Here is a 24,198-nt window from a genome sequence, read left to right on the forward strand (position 1 = left end):
TTTGGAGCAGGAGAAGGTCTAGCATCCATGAGCAACAAGTACTGTTTTAGCCACTCCTTGGGGACTGCCCCTGTGGCATACACACTGGAGAATACTTGGAATTAGATGTTTAAGTACTCCTCAAACATCACCCTTGTCCTGGTCACTGGAAAGTTGTCTGAGCTCTCTAGGTTGGTGTGTCTGTCTCTCTCTGTCTCTCTTTCTCTATCTCCTTGTGACTAAAACAATAAGGCCCCAGGTCCATGTAGCTAAATTTATGTTGATCTAAGCCTTTCTTTTACTCCCCCCACCCCCAAGCTTCTCTTCTCTTTCTCTCTTTTCTCTCCAAAGCCTTTCTTCTCTTTTCCCTTTTTAACTTGACTACTTCTTTCCCGGTTTCTAACTACCAATATGGCCTCAGCTCCATGTGGCTGGATCTATGTGAGTCTAAGCCCAGTCACATCTTGTGGCAATTTCCTTTCACTTTCTTCTTTTCCCTTTATTAAATGTTTTTGGTATTATCTTGAGTGAACTTTTGGTAATTCGTGAATAAAAATCTAAGCCTTTCTCTCCTCTGGGGTCAAATGGTCTGTCTTTGTTTCTTTTTTCACTCTGAAAAAACCTGATCTTTAAGCTCCCCCTTTTCCTGAGGGTATTTTTGCCATCATCACAAGCAAGCTACCATTTTCCCCATTTATCAAATACAAAAACCTTCTGGTCTAAGAGTCAAACTTAAGGGCTCTCTCTACCTGTTGTTCTCAACTTGTAACTTAGTCCATTTATAAAGCTTCATTTTGTGAAGAGGTCTACACTTTGCACTACAAGAAATCCCCAAGTTCAAGAGATCCCTAAGTTGCACTAAGCTTAACCTTTTACTGTATAAAAATGACATTATTTTATCTTTTTATTTTATATTTTATGGGAAGAAGAAATGCCAATGTGAAATGAGGAAGTCTGGATGCCTCCTTCCTTAACTAACTCCTCAGAGGCCCCATTAGCAGCTATAAAGAGATCTCTCACTCTAGAACCTGTCAATTTTCTTGACTTTATGGGCTGCCCTTTGGGCACAGTCCCACACAAAAAAAAATAGAATTCTTGGAAATTCAGTAGTGTCTGCATAAAATTCCCTCTTAAGAGAGTAAAAAACGCCAGTTCCAAAGATAAATCAGGGAGCCACTATGACACCATTCTTTCTCAATATTTAAAATGATCAATGCTTATATAATAAACTACAAAACTAAAAATAATGATGTTTAATTTATTTAATCTCCTGACAGCCTTCAAATCTTCCCTCAAACTCCTGAAGTCTGATAAGTAATTAGAAAGTTAAATCAAAAGATGGTCTTGCATTGGAATCCATCCATAATCCTTTATATTTTTTCTTTGGGGGAGGGGGAGGAGGGAGATGGCAGAAAGTTGACCTAAACTGTTATAAATAGCCAGTATTTACATAGTGCCTTCTAGTTTATAAATCACCATACATATATTACCCTATCTAATCCTCACAAAACCCTATGAGGTAGGTGCTATTATTATTTCCATTTTCAGATGAGGAAGAAGTTAAGTGACTTGCCTAGAGTCACACAGTAAGTGTCCAAGGCCAGATCTGAATTCCAATTTTCCTTACTCTTTAAGAGCAGCACTATTTATCATTCCAATAGTTGCCTCTTTGGGGTAAGACACAACTGGAGAGTCTGACATCAATTATCAGAGTCCCTTTTTATATCAGACTTCTTTCTAGACTATATCTGACAAAATATCTTCTTAAAGTTGAATTTTTAGGGGCGGCTAGGTGGCGTTGTGGATAAAGCACCAGCACTGGAGTCAGGAGTACCTGGGTTCAAATCCTGTCTCAGATACTTAATAATTACCTAGCTGTGTGGCCTTGGGCAGGCCACTTAACCCCATTTGCCTTGCAAAAAAAAACAAACAAACCTAAAAAAAGTTAAATTTTTAAAAGTATTTGCTTTCCATATAGGAGTCTTGAATTAATTTTTCTTACAATAAAAACAAAGGAGATAGCTAATGATGGGATTACTCCTAATAGTCATTATACTTGAAGATGCTAAATATTTTTGGATGATCCTACCTGCCATTTTACAAAATGAAATGAACATGGTGTGAAGCATGCTGAATGACTGACAGAGCTCCTTTATGAATTTCATATGAATAGCAAGCTTGCGACATATCCTGATCAGGATAAATTCTATCTTTCTAGTAAAAAAAAAAAATTAGTTTTAATTTCTTTGTGCTACTGGAGAAACAATTTCAAGGAACTTTGCTCATTAGAATCTCTTTGTTAGAAGGGTAAACAATTGAGAAGGCCCTCAAGAAAATGAGCAGAAGTTTACTATAGGTACTTAAAAGAAAACAAAATAACCATTTTTGATTATTAGAATTGCCCAAAAATCACACGGATAATTCTGTAGACTCTATATGGATTCATTAGCACTGGAACTATGGTAAATTAAATGGAGGCTAGATTTCTATCTCTAAGAGAGGGGATTCCTGAATGGGGTAGGGAAATTTTATTAATTAGTTTCTAATGTTTTTTTCAAACCATACAAGTATACAATTATTTGAATTAGGACTAATTTTCACTTTAGATATTTCTAGACTCATATGTGGGTAAAATATTGTTAATCTCTATTATTTTACTTCAACTTATTTGCAAAAAAAGTAAGTCTTTTTTTATTGGCACCTTTAAAATATAATATTCATTTCTTAATTCACTAAACTATTTTAAAATCTCCAGAGTTGAAATTCTCCTTCCTAGAGCAGTTCAGATATCTTAAGTAAATTCTTCTGAATTCAATTTCTCCCATGAAGTTGTGGAGATTTTCTATGAAATTTCAACTCTCAGAATTGTTTCCTTTTTTTCTTTTAAGGCTTTTTTTTTTTTTTTGCAAGCCAATGGGGTTTAAGTGGCTTGCCCAAGGCCACACAGCTAGGCAATTATTAAGTGTCTGAAGCTGGATTTGAACTCAGGTACTCCTGACTCCAGGGCCGATGCTCTATGCACTGCGCCACCTAGCCGCCCCCCAGAATTGTTTGCAATACTGATCACATCTCATGCTTTTTGCAATGGAGAAGACACTTGTGGAAAACATGCTTTACTCTAGTTAAAATGGAACTACAGCATATGGTTTCCTTCCTAATCTAAAGAAGCCATAAATATCAGCAATAAACATTGTATTTTACTGTGAAAAAATTTCCACTCTAAGTATTCTTCTCTCTAATAGAATACCCATTTAAGTTATAGTATCTGGTAATTTTCAATGACACTAACAAAAATTTTCAAATTATAGGCTAGTGGAAATTAAGTCAAATCTTGAAAAAAATGTATAATATATTAAAGGATACATTATTAAGGAAGAAGTGATCATAAAGAACAAGCATGCTTTCATTAAAAACTAAAAGCAATGGATAAATTATTACAATAGGCAAATTAAGATTTAGTGTCAGGGAAAATGTCCAAATAATTACAGCAATGAATAAATAGAAAACAGGCAATAGATTCTCTCCTCCACCCTGCCTAGTGGAGGTCTTTAAGTAAAATCTGCTTGAGCACTTGTCAGGTATTTTGGGGAATGGAGTCTTTTTTAGGTATGAGTTAAACTAGATGGCCAAAGGAGTCTCTTCCAGCTCTGAGTTTCTGAAATTCAATGTATTTGTGAAGTAAGCTCATATTTTCTCTACAAACTGAAATTCTTATAAAAATAAGTCAAAAGTAATACTGCATAGGGCTGTTCTTCATTTTTATTCCAATTTTCCTTTGTTCACAATTTGGTTTACTGTAGAGTCATATTCTGTGAGTTCAAAGAAAATGGTGAAAATACTGTTCTGGATCACTTTGGAGAGTTTCTTACCTACTATCCTGTTCAGTGACTAACTTGGGGTCACTCAAGTGATTCAGGGAAGCAGGTATTTTTAACTGTAAACCTGAGATATGTGTTTGAGAATGCACATAGCTAAGTTAATAGAACTACTTGGAATTGTATTATACTGTATCTCCTCACAGTATAAAGAGTTAAAAGACTTGATATAAAGTTTACTCTAAATCAGACAAAGCAAGTTTTGAAAAATAATCTACTGACTTGTATAAGTGAATACACAATCTCTATGCTTTTAAGGTGGACAGCTTGTTAGGATAACAAAAGCCATATCTCGATAATTCAGAAGAAAAAGTATCTTACCGTATTGAACCAATCATATATGGTTGTGCAAGCTGGACCACAATGGCACCACTTCCAAGTTGGTGACAGGTGTATCCGGAATCCCAATCATAATTCTTGGTGTCACCATTCAACAAGGCATTGCGACTACGACTCACCCCTTCAATCACACTAGCACAATCGTCAATTGTTGCAACATTGTCCACTGGAACTGTGAAATTACAAAATTTCGTATCAGAATAAAAGTGGTAAAAGCCATTCCAACAATGACCTCTTCAACTAATTTATGTCTACTCTGTTTTTTTCTACCTAACAAGATATCTACTAAAAGGGAAAATAACTACTTTGTCAAAATTAAAACAATAATTTAATTGAGTTTACTGAATGTACAATGTTCCACACCTATAGTGTAAAAAGAAAGGACAAAGTAATAATTTTCTTATTTTTTTAACTTAAACTTGGGAATTATAATTAAATAATATTTAATTATATTTGTATTGGTTATTGGATATACTGTTTTCCTTGTTCTCTTTACTTTTTGTTCTGTTTATATTTAATATGTTCAAATAAGTCTTCCCATGCTTCTCTGAAATCTTCATTTTAATAATCTGTAATATTGCAGTAATGTCCCATCATGCACAATTTCTTTATCCATTTCCCAGTTGATGGCATTCACTTTGTTTCTAGCCCTTTGTAACCAAGAAATATGAATATTCTGCCGTACATGAGTCCTTTTTTTTATATTCTTAGGGAATAAGTCTAGAAGTGGAATCTCTAGATCAAAAAATATCAACATTTTTGTCACTTCATCTGAATAATTACCAACTGCTTTCCTAAAATGGCTGTATCAATTCATAGTTTGTTCAATAGCAGATGAATACCTGGTCTTTCTGAAGCCACTTCAAAATTAACTATTACCATCTCTTGTCATATCTACCAATTTCAAATTATCAGGTAAAACCTGACAAATGTTTTTACTTTTATTTCTCTTATTATTAATGATTTGGAACAACATTTTACATTATATGTGATTAATTTATAACTCTTTGATCATATATTTGGATGTGTGCTGGTAGTAAATGCTTAACAAAAATCTCTCCAATGCAAGATACACTTTTATGTTTAATTTTCATTAGTAATATTTCTTCATCACTTTAAGCCTAGACAATTAAAAAAAAGAAATCAAGACTAGATGTGTAGTGTTTGCTGATTTCTAAGGTTCATATTCATGGGAAAAATTTAACAGTCAGCACTCATGAGTCTGTTTGGGCTGTCTCTAGCACGCTCCTGTATTTCTCTATGGAAGACTTATTCTTAGTTTCATAAAGTGGATGTGAAACCTATACCAGAAATACACGATGGGAAGGTTTTATTTTCCAAATGACAATTTTCCTTACTTAGTTACAGAGATTATTCTTTTACAAGTTTCCAGTTTCATATAACTGAAATGATCTTTTGCCTTTTATGACAACCTCTATTCCTTATTTAAGAATTCTTTCTCTAAATATAGTTTTAAGAGTTATTTCATTATCTCTTGATTAAAATAAATGGTGTGACTTCATTATTCAGGCGGCACATCTATCCATTTTGAGTAACTGCCATGTGAAATGTAAGGTGTTGGGTTCCACCAAACTAGTTTCCAATTTTCCTAGCATTTTTTATCAAAAAGGAAATATCCACACAAATAGTTTATGTTCTCAGGAATATCAAACACTTTTACTGAGTGTTATTGATTCTTACTCTTGTTTATCTAGTCTGTTCTGAATATCTACTTTAAAAATATTTTAATCAGAATAAATAGGTGATATTTTCATTAATGGCTGCTGATGAAGACAAGCCAATTTGCAAAGTGAACAACAAATTTAAAAAAAGGAGAAGCCCACTGATTGGGAGACATTGCTAAATAAGTTATGCTACATGGACATAATGTAATATAACCATGCTGTAAGAAATGATGAAGAAGATGGTTTCAGAAAAAACATTAAGACTATTATGAACTGATGCAAAGTAAAGTGAGCAGGATCAGGAGAACAATGTATACAATAAGAACAATATTATAAATGACTTCTGAGAGACAGGGAACTCTGATCAACACAATGATGAACCACAGTTACAAAGGATTCAAGTTCTAAAGGACATGGGACAGAAATTACAAGGACAGACTGAAGTCAGTTTTCTTCTCTTTCTTTTTTATTTGGACATGGCTAGTGCAATAATTTATTTTGCTTGACTATATAAATTTTAAAGGATTTTTTTTTGCCTTCTCAATTAATGAGGAGGGGAAGGTGGAAGGAAGAGAATTCAGAACTGAATATAAAACAATTAAATTGCAAAGAAAAAAGCTAAAAAATATCTGTAATGACTAGTTCAGAAAACTAATGTCAGTGAAACTAGCAGAAACAGAAAGACAAAATATGCATCTATAACAATGAAATGAAAATAACATGACAATTAAAATAATAATAACCAAGTCTGACTTCAAAGAAAAACACAGAGGGGAAATAAGTACTTCTCAAGACATATTACATATGTCAGATTATTTTGATATGTTGATTAGTTTTGCTGAAATGTTTTCTTTTCTTTTTTTTGTGGGGGAGCATACTTTGTTATGAGATATAACTCTAGGAGGGTCCTAAAAGAAGAGTTACACTGGGAAATGTAGGTGATATAAAATAAAAAGACATTAAATACAGATTTATTTATGATTTTAAAAAATTAAGGAAAGAGGTTTTTTGAGGATAGGAAATATCTGGATCACAGCTTAAAATATTAAGAACTATATCCTCTTGGCTAGGAACAAATTGTACTGCTACAAAACCTCTATCAAAGTATTAGTTTGGTATCTTGCAATCCAATCAAATGGGTAAATGCAAACAAAAAAAAAGGGTAAAGGAGAAAATTAGAAAATTGTTTCTTTTTACCAAGTCCAATACCAAAAAGATATGGTAACAGACAAACTCCAAATTCACAGGATAAAATACAAGAAACAAATCAGCAATAAAGCCAACAAAAAAAATTCAGACATCTATGTACACATGTACAAAGTAGAAGTGATAGGCAAGATGAGACTAATGCAAGGATAACTGACTCCTGATCACTATTGTGATATTTTGTAATGAGATACATGAGAATTGAACAAGACAAATTTCTATAGTGGCTGTGTCCAAAAATATATGTCTCGCTCTGCATATTAGATTAGGTAGCATCCTTCATTATTGATCCTCTGTTATTATGGTTGATTCAGTATTGCACTGATCAGAATTCTCTGTGCCTTCAAAATTGTTCATTTTTACAATGAACAACATAGTTTAGTAAGATATATAGAAAACTGAAGAACCAAAGGGGAATAGAATTGATGCTGTCTATTTGGGTAATGATCAATAGAGGCAGAAACGGAAGCAATATTGTCATCAGAGAGTATCACAGAACACAAGCCTGACACAAAATTATGATGTTATAATGAAAGGGACTTCAATTATATAGATACTTGCTGGAGAGATCTCTACCCAAAAGAGAGCAACTAATAATTTCTTGAATTGCTTTAATGATAATTTCACCCTTCAAAAGGTAGAGAAATCAATGAAAGGACTTTTTATTTTGGATCTCCTTTTCAACACCAAGGAAAAACTGGTTGCTCAAGTAGAAATGATAGGAATTTTGGAAAAACTTCTGATAAAGGAACATGAACCCTAGATTTTGGGAGAGTAGTTTTCAAAGGGTTCTAGGGATAGCTAAGATTTCATGAACTAAAATTTAGGGAAAATTTAGTTTAGGAAAGATGGAACACTCCCAAGGATAAAATTTTGAAGATGTAGAGACAAGTCTGATAAAAGGGAAGTGGAAGAGTTATATTGTGGAAAATACCTTAAAAACTATATTAGTTGATTAATGGAGATGCACAGGAAAACTTCAACCAATTTAGGTTTTTAAAATTTCTATGGTTTAATTCTTAAATTTTATTGAAACCATTGCTTTCTTTTTTTTAAGTTTTTGCAAGGCAACAGGGTTAAGTGACTTGCCCCAGGCCACACAGGTAGGTAATTATTAAGCGTCTGAGGCCATTTGTACTTAGGTACTCTTGACTCCAGGGCCCGTGCTCTATCTACTGCGCCACCTAGCCACCCAGAAACCATTGCTTTTTATGTCAGTCATTTCATTATATAATCTTCCTCTTCCAAACCTTCCCTTTTATCACAGAAAAAGCTAAGCAAAAGTATTGAGAAAGGTATTATGCCTGATTGTATATGTGGTATTCCGTTCCTCTGTAACTTAAACAAAATATCTAAGGATTTGCAAGTCAAGGAATTCACCTAAGATCTAAAGAGTATCAATTTACTAAGGAGGAAGTTCAATAATACTACCTATGTGATTAGCTATTTCACAAGATTGCTGTGAATTTTATAAGAATTATTTTGCAAAAAATAAGTTGTTATTAATGTCTTTTTTTACATCACTATAGTTGTTAATTCGAGGGTCTCTCACTCCCATTCCCTTAAAGCCATTTAATATAACATACAGTATTTTTAAAAGACAAAAATGGGTAATATGATTGTACATGTATAACAGATTACTCACTTTCATGGCAAAGGGAGAAGGAAGGGAGGTAGAAAAACGTGGAACTCAAAGGCTTATAAAAAGATGAATGTTGAAAACTATTTTTGCATGTAATTGGAAAAAATAAAAAAAGACAAAAATATAAAAAATGAGGGGGAAAAATAAGAATCTCTAATCAATACTTCAAAAAAGTCTCAATAAATGTGTAATATGCAATGTTTGTGAACCCTATATGAGTTATGGTCCATGGGGAAGGTATGAGTGCTTTCTTATATCTTTTCTTCTCAGTCATTTTTTCTTTATAATTTTGCAACATACAAGTTATTATTTTTTAAGTTATTATTTTTTAAGAAAGATTTTATTTATTTTGAGTTTTGCAATTTTCCCCCAATCTTGCTTCCCCCCCCATCCCCCCACAGAAGGCATTCTTTTAGTTTTAACATTGGTTCCACGGTATACAATGATCTAAGTTGAATGTGATGAGAGAGAAATCATATCCTTAAGGAAGAAAAATAAAGTATAAGAGATAGTGAAATTACATAATAAGATAACATTTTTTTTTTCTAAATTAAAGGTAATAGTCTCTGGTCTTTGTTTAAACTCTACGATTCTTTCTCTGGATACAGAGAAGTATTCTGAATACAGAGGGTATTCTCCATCACAGATAGCCCCAAACTGTCCCTGATTGTTGCACTGATGGAATGAGCAAGTCCATCAAGGTTGATCAACACCCCCATGCTGCTGTTAGGATGTATAATACTTTTCTGGTTCTGCTCATCTTGCTCAGCATCAGTTCATGCAAATCCTTCAAGGCTTTCCTGAATTTCTAATCCTCCTGTTTTCTAATAGAACAATAGTGTTCCCTGACATACATATACCACAGTTAGTTAAGCCATTCCCCAATTGAAGGACATTTGCTTAATTTCCAATTCCTTGCCACAACAAACAGGGCTGCTATGAATATTTTTGTATAAGTGATGTTTTTACCCTTTTTTCATAATCTAGAAGTGAATTATTATTAAGAATTTTTGTTTCAGAAGTAATCAAGTGATCAACTTTAATGGGCTTACTTTCCCCATCAGTGCAATAATCAGGGACAATTTTCCAAGATCTGAGAAGGAGAATACCATCTGTATCTAGAAAAGGAACTGTAGAGTTTAAACGAAGACCAAAGCTTATTATCTTCAATTTATAAAAGTTATCTTATGTATTACATAATTTTGTTATCTCTCATATTTACTTTCTTCCTTTTAGATCTGTTTCTTTTCTCATAGCATGTTCACTTTTGATATATGCACATCATAGACACAAATGTAAAGACTATATCAAATTGCTTTCTGTTGGCAGGAGGGAGGGAGAAAAAATCATAAAACTCAAAACTTTGCAAAAAAAAGTGTTTGGTAGAAACTACCATGTATATAATTGGAAAACAAATAAAACATTTATATAATTAAATAAAAGAAGTAATCATGTTTTGGAAATGGAAGTTGGGAAAGTTGAAAAACAGAAGATTAAAAGATATTTTGTATGTGAAGAAAAAGAAGGTTTACCATACAGTCTTAGTCACTTCTCTAGAATTCTGATAAAAAAAAAACAACCCACCTAAATGTACTGTTAGTTGTTACTAATACAACCCTTACATCTCATGAGAAAAATCTATGATGGCATTAATGTGATACTTGGCTTTCTCCTGAATAATATGAAGTCTGTCAAGATGGGCAATCTAATAGTTACTCAGGAGTCTTAATGATTGTAAATAACGAAATTTTATGGTCTTCTTTAGAGGGGAAAATTGGAGAGAGATTCTAAATTGGAGAGAGATTCTAAATTGCAACATGCAGAAGGTGTCATGCTGTTTTTCCTCCCATAGGGATGCTACCACTCCCTATTTTGAATGTTCATTATTGTCTTTCATATGTGTCTGATAAATTTTATTAAAAACACCATCTGGATGGGACTTGGGATTTGTTCTATATTTTCAGTATTCTACTTCTCCTTCCTTTTCCCATTTGAATTTCAACCTCAATTTTTCACTTTGTTTGCAAAAATGTAGTGCTAAAACCCAGCCTTATTTCTTCTTTTTATAATTTTCCTTTGCCATCCTTTAGCAACATAAGCTATTGCAATAGTTTGTACTGCAATTGAAACTAGGGGGAATTACCTAAGATAGAAATTACTTCTTCTCATTCTATGACCAGAGTAATTTTGCTCAGGCAAATTTAATCTGCAATTTCTGAATGCAAAAGAAGTATGTTAACAAAGTGTATATATATTCTGCAAGTGTAGAAAATCTTACGATAAAAGGGCAGTAGGAAAGTGATCTGAAAACAATTTTACTGTTTTTCTATTCTTATATAACATTGGGAATAGCCAAAGCTTGCCAATAAATTTAATTCCTATATGAAAAAATTTTTAAATGACAGTATTAGTTCACTAAGACATGACCCGGGGGCCATCTGCACCAACTATTTTTAAAAATAAGACTAATGTGTTACTTAACTATCTTCAGAGATCAGATCTGAGAATGAGAAAAAAAATTCATGCCAATGAATTCAAAACTGAACCCATGATCTTCATCTATTAAAAAACTGCCCCTCCTCTTTCAAGCCCATGTCCTTACTCCTTACACCAAGCCTAATCACTCTACATATGCAACTGATCACACTCCATTCTGTCTCCTCCAGCAGATTGCCCCTTTTCACTTCTCTTCAGTCTTTTCCTGTCTAATGGTTCCTTCTCTATTGCCTATCAACACACCCATGTCTCCCTCTCCCCCTGCAAGACAACCCCAGACTTTTACTTAATCCTCCCATCCGTACTATCATCATCTACCTAGTCTCTTCGTGGCTAAACTGCCTGAGAAGGCCATCTAAAACAGGTCAGTCAGTCAGTCAAAAGATTTACACTAAGCACTGAGGGCAGCTAGTGGATAGTGGCACAGTGGATAGAGCACTGGCCTTAAGAGTCAGGAGGTCTGGAGTTCAAATCAGCCTCAGACACTAGCTGTGTGACCTTGGGCAAGTCACTTAACAACGATTGCCTCAAATCTGGGGCTGAATCCAATTCTCCTGATTCATATCTGGTCCCTGGACCTAGATGATCCTAGGGGATAAAGTAAGGCTGGTAACTTAGCACAACATCCCCTCACTCAAATCCAATTTAATGTTCTTATCGTGGCATCACCTCCCTGATGTCATGGTCTTCTTTTAAGAATGAAGGAAAGACTTCTGGCCAAGATGGCGGCGAGAAGACAGGCACACTTCTAAAGACTCCTGATCTTTCCCCATCTATCATATGAAACAAACCTCTTAAAAGAAATCCGACCCACAAAACCCAGAAAGAAAAGTCAGGAGAAAGAATAACTACCTCAGGATTTGTCTCCCCCAGCAGCACTGGACAAATTCGGGCAAGTGAGTCTGGGCTCAGAGGGAGGATCAGCCCTGGATCAACCAGATTAACAGCTGAATTGGAACCTGGAGTCTGAGGGCCCGAGACCCGGACGTGCTGGATCAGCGGTGGGGCTAGATGGCAGGGGCTTGAGTCAACTAGGGAGTAGAGGCACTGGTGTTGGTACTGTCTCCCCAGGAGCTTGTGGACAGGGCAGGGGGGAGAGCTCCGGTGCAGGAGAGCTGCAGACACCATCTCTGGTCTGAGGAATTCAGAGTCCATGCCTCCATTACAGCTGAGACCTCTTCCCAGAACAAACAAATGCAAACTACTTCTGCCTCAGGCCCAGGTGCATGAGCAGAAGAACCAGCCCAGCTGACAATCGAGAAAGAAATGACCTCAGGCCAGGGTAAAGCCCACCACTGATTGAAGGCAAAAGAATTCAATAGCTCCAAGTTCTCCCTTCAAGCAAAGGGAGAAGGCCTCAATCAAGGTCACAGACACTACAGAGAAAGCAACCAGCACCTCCTACTGGCCAGCCAGAGAAATTGCACTCAGTGAGTAATGCCTTTAGCGATCTTAAGCCCCTGTGAACCAGCCCCTCCCCAACTCAAGGTCTTAGTAAAACGAAGAAGGGTCAGCGGAAAGGTAGATCCAGAAAAATTCTTTGAAGGGAAAGACCCTAACTCAGAAAGACCTAGAATATCTGAGGAGAATATGATCTGGTCTTCAGCACAGAAAGACTTCCTTGAAGAAATAAGGAAGGAGCTTAAAAATTTGGGAGAGACAATTAATACCTTGTAACAAGAAAAAAAAAACCTTAGAAAGTACAATTGGACAAATACAAAAGGAGAATAAATCTCTCAGATCATCAACTGGACAATTACAAAATGAGAATAACTCTCTCACATCATCAATTGGACAAATACAAAATGAGAATAATTCTCTCAAAACTTCAATTGGTCAAATGGAAACCTCTTTCAAAAGTAGAATTGACCAATTGCAAAAGGAGTTGCAAAGGGTTAATGAAGAAAACTTCTCCCCCCAAAAAAAGAATGGAGTCTACAGAAACTAATGACTCCATGAGACAGCAAGAGTCAAACAAAATCAAAAAATAGAAAAAAACAGAAGAAAATGTAAAATACCTCATCAACAAAACCACTGACCTTGAGAATAGATTGAGGAGGGGCAACCTGAAAATTATAAGACTTCCTGAAAACACTGAAGAGGAAAAAAGCCAGGACTTAATATTACAGGATTTAGTGATGGAAAACTGCCCTGATATCATGGAATCGGAGGGCAAAGTAGTTATTGAAAGAGTACATCGATTCCCTCCAGAAAAAGATCCTAAAATGAAAACACCAAGGAATGTTGTGGCCAAATTCCAGAACTATCAGATAAAAGAGAAAATCCTACAAACAGCCAGAAAGAAACAATTTAAATATCAAGGAGCCACAGTAAGGATCACCCAGGACCTGGCTGCATCAACATTAAGGGATCGGAGGGCCTGGAATGAGATATTTCGAAGAGCAAGGGAGCTTGGAATGCAGCCAAGAATCTACTTTCCCACAAAGCTGAGCCTTCTCTTCCAGGGAAAAAAGATGGACATTTGAAGAAATGGAAGAATTCCAAAAATTCCTGATGAAAAAACCAGAGCTAAATAGAAAATCTGGACATCAAAAAGTAGGTTCAAGAGACACATGAAAAGGTTAAAAAAGGGGGGGTGGTAAAAGGGAAAAAAACTGCTATCCAGTAAGTTGAAACTGGCTATATCTCAGCATGGGGAAAAAGATTCTCATAAATCTTGAGAACTGTAACTCTAACAGAGAGAATATACCTAGCCAGAAATGATGGACATTCATGATCTATCCATGAGACTGCTATCTAAAGAGATGTAACTGGCTTTAACCCCATTTGGGAGAAAGACTCTAATAACTCTCAAGAATTTTAACTCTATTCGATAGAATATACTGAACTAGAAGTGACAGACACTCACAATTTTCTATGACTTAGAATGATCTAAAACAACACTACCTCCTTAAAAAAGGGGGACAGAAAAGAGATGGGAGGAGGGAGGAGATTGAAGGGATTGAATGAAGTAAATCTCATTATGCAAAGAAGTACAAAAAAACCTATGGTAATAGAGGGGAAGAAGGGAGCAGATGAGAAACACCTGAATCTTCTTCTCATCAGACTTGGCCTAAAGTCAACCTACACATGCTCAGTTAACTTATAAAACATCTAGCCTTTCAAGTATTAAAAGGGGAAAAGGGGAGGGGGATGGAAAAAGGGAAGGGGAGTGGGGGAAAAAAGGGGAAATAACAAAAGGAAGGGAAGGGAAAAAGGGAAAGGGGAAAGAAAGGGGAGGGGGTGATATAGGAGGACAAACACACTGAAGGGGGTGGTATTCAGAAACAAAATACGGGGGAATATGGATAAGGGGGGGGAAGGGGGAAATACAAACAAAGGGAAGATAGCACAGAGGGTAATAATTAGTAATCATAACTTTGAATGTGAATGGGATGAACTCTCCCTTAAAACGTAAGCAAATAGCAGAGCAGATTAAAAACCATAATCCTATAATATGCTGCTTATAAGAAACTCATTTGAAGCAGAGAGATACATATAGAGTAAAGGTAAAAGGTTGCAGCAAAATATATTTTGCTTCAGCTGAAGTAAAAAAAAGCTGGGGTAGCAGTTCTTATCTCAGACAAAACAGCAGCAAAAATAGACAGCTTTAAAAGAGATAAGGAAGGAAACTTTATCCTCCTAAAAGGTACTATAGACAATAAAGTTATTTCAATACTGAATATATATGCACCCAGTAGGACAGCACCCAAATTCTTAGAGGAGAACCTGAAAGAACTACAGGAAGACATGGACAACAAAATTCTACTGGTTGGAGACCTCAACCTCCCGCTTTCAGATCTAGATAAATCGAATCATAAAATAAACAAGAAAGAAGTTAAGGAGGTAAATAGATTTTTAGAAAAATTAGATATGGTAGACTTATGGAAGAAACTGAATGGGGATAGAAAAGAATATACCTTTTTCTCTGCAGTACATGGAACTTATACAAAAATTGACCATGTACTAGGACATAAAAACCTAATGATCAACTGCAGAAAGGCAGAAATAGTGAATACATCTTTCTCAGATCACAATGCAATAAAAGTCATATGCAATATTGGGCCAAGGAGATATAGACCCAGAACAAATTGGAAACTGAATAACCTCATTTTAAAAAATGAGTAGACCAAAAAGCAAATTATAGAAAGAATTAACTATTTTATCCTAGATAATGATAATAATGAAACAACATACCAAAACCTATGGGATTCATTCAAAGTGACTCTCAGGGGATATATTATAGCTCTAAATGCTTACATGAATAAATTGAAGAAAGAGGAAATCAATGAACTAAACATGCAACTAAAAAAATTAGAGAGAACAAATAAAAAATCCCCAATTATATACCAAATCAGAAATTCTAAAAATTAAAGGAGAAATTAATAAAAATAAAAAGCAAAAAAACTATTGAATTAATAAAACCAAAAGTTGGTATTATGAAAAAACCAATAAAATTGATAAACCTCTGGTCAATTTGATTAAAAAAAAAGAAGAAAACCAAATTGCTAGTATCATAAACAAAAAAGGTGACCTCACCACCAATGAGGAGGAAATTAATGATTCAAAATTATTTTGCCCAACTTTATGCCAATAAATTTGATAATCTAAGTGAAATGGATGAATATTTACAAAAATATAAGTTGCCCAGGTTAAATGAAGAGATTAAATATCTAAACAACCCTATCTCAGAAAAAGAAATTCAACAAGCCATCACTGAAATCCCTAAGAAAAAATCTCCAGGGCCTGATGGATTCACAAGTGAATTCTACCAAACATTTAAGGAAAAATTGGTTCCAATTCTATATAAACTCTTTGGAAAAATAGGGAAAGATGGAACTCTGCCTAACTCTTTCTATGAAACCAATATGGTGCTGATACCTAAACCAGGAAGAGTTAAAACAGAGAAAGAAAATTATAGACCTATTTCCCTGATGAATATAGATTCAAAAATCTTAAATAAAATCTTAGCAAAACGATTACAACAAGTTATCACTAGGATAATACATTATGATCAAGTAGGATTTATCCCAGGAATGCAGGGTTGGTTCAATATTAGGAAAACTGTTAGTATACTCAATTATATCAACAACACACCTATCAGAAATCATACGATCATATCAATAGATGCTGAAAACGCTTTTGACAAAATACAGCATCCATTCCTATTAAAAACACTAGAGAGTGCAGGAATAAATGGAGTGTTCCTTAAAATAATTAGCAGTATCTATCTGAAACCATCAACAAGCATTATATTCAATGGGGAGAGGCTAGAGGCATTCCCAATAAGATCAGGGGTGAAATAAGGGTGTCCATTATCACCACTACTATTCAATATTGTATTAGAAATGTTAGCATCAGCAATTAGAGAAGAAAAAGAAATTGAAGGAATTAGAATTGGGAAGGAAGAGACAAAACTCTCACTCTTTGCAGATGACATGATGGTCTACCTAGAGAATCCTAAGAAATCATCCAAAAAAACTACTGGAAACAATTAGCAATTTTAGCAAAGTTGCAGGTTATAAAATAAACCCTCATAAATCCTCAACTTTTCTATATATGTCTAGCATGATACAGCAGGAAGAGCTAGAAAGAGAAATCCTATTCAATGTAACCTTAGACAATATAAAATACTCGGGAGTCTATTTGCCAAGACAGACTCAGAATCTTTTTGAAAACAGTTATAAAACACTTCTCACACAAATTAAATCAGATTTAAATAACTGAGCAAATATCAACTACTCACGGATAGGTAGAGCTGAATAAAAATGACAATTCTACCAAAACTAAACTATCTGTTTAGTGCCCTACCAATCAAAATTCCCAAAAATTACTTTAATGAGTTAGAAAAAATTGTAAGTAAATTCATATGGAGAAATAAAAAGTCAAGAATTGCCAGGAGCTTAATGAAAGAAAGTGCAAAAGAAGGTGGCTTAGCCCTACCTGATCTAAAATTATATCATAAAGCATCAGTCATCAAAACTGTTTGGTATTGGCTAAGAAATAGAGTGGTGGACCAGTGGAATAGACTAGGTGTAAAAGCAGGAGATGATTATAGTAATCTGCTGTTTGATAAACCCAAAGAGTCCAGCCATTGGGATAAAAACTCCCTCTTTGATAAAAACTGCTGGGATACTTGGAAGTTAGTATGGAAGAAACTTAGATTAGACCAACACCTCACACCCTTTACCAAGATAATATCCAAATGGTTACAGGACATAGACATAAAAAACAATAAGATAAGCAAATTAGAAGATCAAGGACTAGTTTACCTGTCAGATATATGGAAAGGGGAGCAGTTTATGACTAAGGAAGAGTTGGAGAACATCACTAAAAACCAATTAGATGATTTTGATTACATTAAATTAAAAACCTTTTGCACAGATAAAATCAATGTAACCAAGATCAAAAGAAATGTAGTAAATTGGGAAACAATCTTTACAACTAATGATTCTGACAAGGGACTCATTTCTAAAATATACAGAGAACTGAGTCATATTTTTAAAACAAAAAGCCATTCCCCAATTGACAAATGGTCAAAGGATATGCAAAGGCAATTTACAGATGAGGAGATCAAAGCAATCCATAGTCATATGAAAAAATGCTCTAAATTATTAATTATTAGAGAAATGCAAATTAAAGCTTCTCTGAGGTACCACCTCACACCTCTCAGATTGGCCAATATGACCAGAAAGGATAATGATCATTGTTGGGAGGGTTGTGGGAAATCTGGGACACTATTACACTGTTGGTGGAGCTGTGAATTCATCCAACCCTTCTGGAGAGCTATTTGGAACTATGCCTAAAGGGCAACAAAAATGAGCATACCCTTTGACCCAGCAATACCACTACTGGGTCTATATCCTGAAGAGATGATGAAAAAGGGTAAAAACATTACATGCACAAAAATATTTATAGCAGCCCTGTTTGTGGTGGCAAAGAATTGGAAACCAAGTAAATGTCCTTCAATTGGGGAATGGCTTAGCAAACTGTGGTATATGTATGTCATGGAACACTATTGTTCTCTTAGAAAACAGGAGGATTAGGAATTCAGGAAAGCCTGGAGGATTTGCATGAACTGATGCTGAGTGAGATGAGCAGAACCAGAAAAACACCAAATACCCTAACAGCAACATGGGAGTGATGTTCAAACTTGAAGAACTCGATCATTCCATCAGTGCAACAATCGGGAACAATTTTGGGCTGTCTGCAAAGGAGAGTGCCATCTGTATCCAGATAAGGAGCTGTGGAGTTTGAACAAAGTTCAAGGTCTATTCCCTTTAATTTAGAAAAAAAAAACCAGATATCTTATTGTCTGATCTTGTTACCTCTTAGACTTCTTGTCTCTTCTTTAAGGATATGATTTCTCTCTCATCACACCCAATTTGGATCAAGGTACAACATGGAAACAAAGTAAAGACTGACAGATTGCTTTCCATGGGGGGCTGGGGGGAGGGAATTAAGATTGGAGGGAAAATTGTAAAACTCAAATAATATCTTTAATAAAAATAAATTAAAAAATTAAAAAAAGAATGAAGGACAAATATCATCATCATGCCAAGTACTAAATATACAAAAAAAATGGCAAAAGACAGTCTCTGCCTTGTCAAAATATCTTAAGAGACAACCTGTAGCCTTTTCTCAATCCTCTTTCTTCTTGACCTCTCTCCAGCCTTTGACGATTACCCTAGTTCCCTCGATGTTCTCTTTATTTCTAGGTTTTTCACAACACCACTCTCTCCTCATTCTATCTATCTGACTACTACTTCTTAGTTTCCTTTGCTGGATCTCCATCCAGGTCAGGCACCTAATTCTAGGTGTCCTGGGAACACCTGTTCTGGTCCATCTTCTTCCTCTATACTACTTTACTTGGTGATCTCATAAACTCCTATGGACTTACAATTTCTATTCTAATGATTCTAGAAGCTTCTTATTCTGTCTTAACTTCTCTGTTTACCTCTAATCTCACACCTCAAATTGCTTTTCAGACATCTTAAATTGGATGTCCTAACAATGCCTTCAACTAAATAAATCCAAAACAGAACACACCCTCCCAGTTCCAAAAGATCATAACTTAGGAGTCATATTGGACTCTCTCTTACCCCCATCTCTAATCTGCTACCAAGTCCTGCTGATTTTATCACTGTAACATCTTTTAAATATTCACCTTTCTCTCTCCTTTGATATTGCTACCACCCTGGTGTTGGCCCCTCTTCACCTTTGTACTATTTTTGGATTCCTGATTGGTCTGTCTGATTCAAGATTCCCTCACTTAAATCTACCCACCAGGTCACAAGTGGCTCCCTAGTTCCATCAGAATTCAAATAGAAAATCAATTAATCAAACAAGAACTCTCTTGTTAAAAACCCTTCTTAACCTAGACCTCCCAAGCCTTTCTAGTTTTCTTATATCTTATTCCCTATCATGTGTTCTTCAATCCTGTAATGCTGGCCCTCTTGGTTGTTCCATGAACATCTTGACTCCAGGTATTTTCTTTGGTTATTCCTCATGCCTAGATAGCTCTCCCTTTTCATTTCTACCTACTGGATTTCCTGACTTTCTGTCAGTTCCATCTTCTAAAGAAAGCCTTTTCCCAACCTCCCTTAATCCTGACGTCTTTTCTCCTTTAATTAAATGTATAGCACAGGGACTGGCACATAGCAGGTGCTTAATCAATACTAACTGTTGAGGGGACCTCCATCTCTCCAGACCCTCAAGCACCTCTTCTTAGTGTCACTCTTGAATCCTCACTCACATTCCATCACATCTGATATGTTCTCAAATCATATCATTTCTTCCCTCACAAGATCAGTCATGTCTCTTCTCCACTCAAATTACCCTAGCATCACATGTATCACCTCTTGCCTTGACTAGTACAATATCTTCTTAGTGGTTTCCTCTCAAGTCTCTCTCCACTCTAATTCATCTGTGACTAATGACTGGTTGATTTACCTGTGACAACTGACTTTCTTTCTTAGTCATTAAACTTGAAGAAGCCTCAAGGATTCAAATCTACAAACAAGAAAAACTAAAGACTTTGCATCCTGAGAGAATACTGTCTCTCATCCGACCTGGGATAGAGACATTAGATTTTTTTTTTGTTTTAAAATGTATTGATCTTTGTTTACACATGCACATATTCACACTCATATACCATGACATATTATTATTCCATGAGTAAGTTTATTGATGTGTCTTAGAATTTTAAGTGCAAGGTTCTTAACTTTGGTTGACTACAAAGAATGAAATTTAGATAATGAGATGGACTGGCATCCTTTTCTGTACTACTCCTATTTCCAAAATACTGTATAACTGATTTTTTAATTTAAGAAAATTGTCTTTTCCCTGCTGAGAGTTCTGTTGACTTGTAATTGGGAGGGCAGGAAAAGAATATAGAAAATCCTGGATGACTTTCTTAATCCTAAGAGTAAATGTTACTAATCCTCATGATATTCCACTAATGATAGTTGTCTTGAGTCTAGAGAAGACTACGTTATTCAGTAGATATATTCTATTCACTCTCAGGCCCCCTAAAAAGGGAAAACAATCACACTAATGAAATATCCTCTTTCAGTGATATCAGTAGATTCCATGGGTTCAATATGCCTTTTGATGATGACTTTCAAATTTACATATCCAATCCTAATATTTTTCCTAAGCTTCAATATTATATCAACAAAGTCTACCTATATCTCAAATGCAACAAATCAAAAATAGAACTTATCTTTTCTCCTGTACCTATCCCTTGTATGAACTTCTTATTTGCTTTTGTTTGCTAAAGCAGAATTCTTTTTTATAGCAGGCTTTGAAAGCAGAAAACAGAGAAATTCCAGATTTTCACCCCAAATCCTCACCCTGAACAAACAACAAAATTTAAAAACTCTTATGGTTGAATTAATATCCTTTATCTATGAATATACTTTAACAGAAAAATGAGATTCTAAATTTGTCCCATGAAGATATAACAAGTTGAGAAAAATAATTATATAGTTTAAATATGGAACTCAGGACTAAATTCAAGCACTAAAGAACTGGTCTTGCCAACATGGGGAAACATCTTAAAAATATTTAAATGTGAATAACAATTAGAATTCTTTTTCTTGCTGGTATGGGATTTATACAATATTCAATATTAAAATGAATACATATTCCCTATTAACTTAGCTGATTCCAGTTCAGGGTCCATACTTACAACATTTTTAACAATTTTACATGTGGCCTAGTTTTGGGATTGTAATAACTTTTGATCTCAAGGCCTTGAACAATAATTCTTTTTTAGGTTTTTTCAGGGCAATGGGGTTAAGTGGCTTGCCCAAGGCCACACAGCTAGGTAATTATTAAGTATCTGAGGCCAGATTTGAACTCAGGTACTCCTGACTCCAGGGCCGGTGCTCTATTGACTGCACCACCTAGCTGCCCCGAACAATAATTCTTAAAAATGTATCAAAAGGGAAAATGATCAATGTTGGAGAGGTTGTGGGAAAATTGGGACATAGATACATTGCTGGTGGAGTTGTGAACTAATTCAACTGTTCTGGAGAGCAATGTGGAACTATGCTCAAAGAGCAATAAAACTTACCACATCCTTTGACCCAGCAATACCAATACTAGGCCTATATCCAAAAGAAATCATAAAAAATGGGAAAAGTTCCTATGTTCAAAAAATATTTATACCAGTGCTCTTTGTAGTAGCAAAGAATTGGAAGTTGAGGGGATCCCCATCATTTTGGAAATAACTTGTTAAAGTTATGCTATATGAATGTTATGGAGGACTAACGTTCTACAAGAAACCATGAATGATCAGACTTTAGAGAAGTATGTAAAGAATTACATGAACTGGCTGTCTGAATCAAGTGACACCAAGGGAGAAAGATGGCTGCGGAGGCCCCAGTGGACTTTGCGGCCCTGCAGAGCTTGCTGAAGGCCTCCTCCAAAGACGTCATCAGGCAGCTGTGACAGGAGAGCTTTTCCAGTTCAACCCTTGGCTTCAGGAAGCTGCTGGACATCACCTGTTCCAGTTTGTCTGTGACCCAGGAGGAAGCCGATTGACTCATCAGTGCTCTGCACCGCCTCACCAGACAGGTGGTCTACCAGAACCTGAATGCTGGGGAGGAGATCCTTGCTCTGTTCCCTGAAAACTTCCACCAAAATCTCAAAAACCTGTTGACAAAAATCATTATGGAACACGTGCCTGCATGGAGAAAGGAGGCTCAAGCAAACCAAAGTGAGTATGGGAAAGAGCTGCTCCCCTACAGTTTGATGTGCTGCCCTCTCTCTGACACCCCTAGTGCTGTATTAGCTTAGGACCAGAGCTTGAGCTGCAGAGCCCACACCTGGAGGGACGACTCTCCTTAGCTAACTCTCAATCCAAGCTCAAATGTTGATTGCTTTCTTTTTTAATGATCCATGAACTGAACCAGCCTAAAGGGAAAGCAAAGCCCCCCCCCAAGCCAGTTTGCTTTATAATAGAACCTGAGTGTGCATTTTTTAAAATGACTTGAGCCTAGAACAGTGAAAGCTACTGCAAACCAGTCATTCATTCTGCTTGGGGCCAGGCAGGGACCCCCTGCCCTGGTCCCCAGGGTCCATAGAAACTTATGAGCAGCAGCCGAGAAACCCAAGGAAGAAAACAGAGAGCTTGCAGGGAGAGGGGGATCTAAAGATTCCTTGAAAAAAGGTTTCTTGTTTTTATTCAGTTTTATTTTCAATTGACAATCTTATATTTTTTCCCCTCCCATTTTCCCCTCCTTTAAAGAGAAAAACAAAATCCTTGTAATAGATATACATGAGATAGCTTGGTGGAACAGTGGATGGAGTAGTCAGGAGGATCTGACTCCAAGTTCAAATCCTGCCTCAGATGTTTCCTGGATCTGTTTCCTTGGGCAATCACTTTCCCTCTGTCTACCTCTGTTTACTCACTTGTAAAATGAGTATAACAATAGTATGTACTTCTCAAGGTCGTTGTGACCTTAAGTCTACATGTATGTGTGTATGCATCTATGAATGTGTATGCATATTTGTGTACCTATAAATACTGTCACTGATTATGAAAAAAAATTACATGAACTGATGTTGAACAAAGGGAGCAGAGAACCAAGAGAGAATTATACACACTAACAATGATATTAAGTTGATCTGTTATGATGGATGCAGCTCCTCTTAGCAGTTCAGAAATCTGGGATAACCTGGGGACAGCCCTGGGAAACCTGTTATGGACAATATCTTCCACATCCAGAAGAAAATAAAACAAAACAACAGGAAAAACCCCCCCACAGAATCTGAATGGACACTACGTTCACTTTTTAGAATATCTAATTTTTTCCTTCCTATTCCAGGGTTTTCTTTCTTTACCTTTAGTCCTAAGTCCTCACACACAAAAGACTAATATGTTAACATGTTAAACACAAATGTACATTGCACAACTTTTACTAGACTGTCCACTACTTAAGGGGATGGGAGTGGGAAAGGAAGATGGTAAATGTGTAACTTATAAATATACAAGTGGATGAAATTTATATATATAACATATACATATTATATATATAATATAAACATATATATGTATATGAAATATATGTATAATATATAAATAAAGCATGCAATTGGAAAACCAAAATATCAAAAAACAACAAAAACCAAAACAAACAAAATGCACTAAAAACTGAAAAAAGTTAAGTTTCTCTTAAAAACCTTAAAGTAGCTAAGTTACTTAACTACAATATAATTTACTTTGTCCAGGGAATAGCAAATGTTTCTCTCAGAACTAGATCTGCACTGAGAATATTTCTACATGAGTTTTTGCCTTTCTTTGTAATACTAGAATGTTACCTGACACACAGTTTACTGTGTGTTTACATTAACAAATGTTTGTTGATTGATCAAAGGTCTTTTTCAACTAGTGGCCAACAGAGCAGGATCCATCATCTGAGAACAGTTTTATTCCTTGTTATATCATCAATTATGTTTGCAAAACAGC

General features: G+C 35.5%; 1 protein-coding gene and 1 pseudogene across 3 annotated transcripts in view; one reads left to right on the plus strand and one right to left on the minus strand.

Moving 5' to 3' along the window:
- The window catches only part of BTBD9 (BTB domain containing 9), a 502,020-nt gene that overhangs the window by 150,935 nt on the left and 326,887 nt on the right, over positions 1-24,198 (minus strand). For all 3 annotated transcript variants that reach the window (XM_074236844.1, XM_074236845.1, XM_074236843.1), the window contains one exon: positions 4,176-4,365. In XM_074236844.1, the coding sequence (XP_074092945.1) occupies positions 4,176-4,365 (190 nt within the window). The remainder of the gene's footprint in view (positions 1-4,175; positions 4,366-24,198) is intronic.
- LOC141487719 (COMM domain-containing protein 9 pseudogene) lies at positions 22,095-22,526 on the plus strand (annotated as a pseudogene).

The sequence above is a fragment of the Macrotis lagotis genome, chromosome 5, assembly GCF_037893015.1.
Source record: "Macrotis lagotis isolate mMagLag1 chromosome 5, bilby.v1.9.chrom.fasta, whole genome shotgun sequence".
In the NCBI taxonomy this organism is placed as follows: Eukaryota; Metazoa; Chordata; class Mammalia; order Peramelemorphia; family Peramelidae; genus Macrotis; species Macrotis lagotis.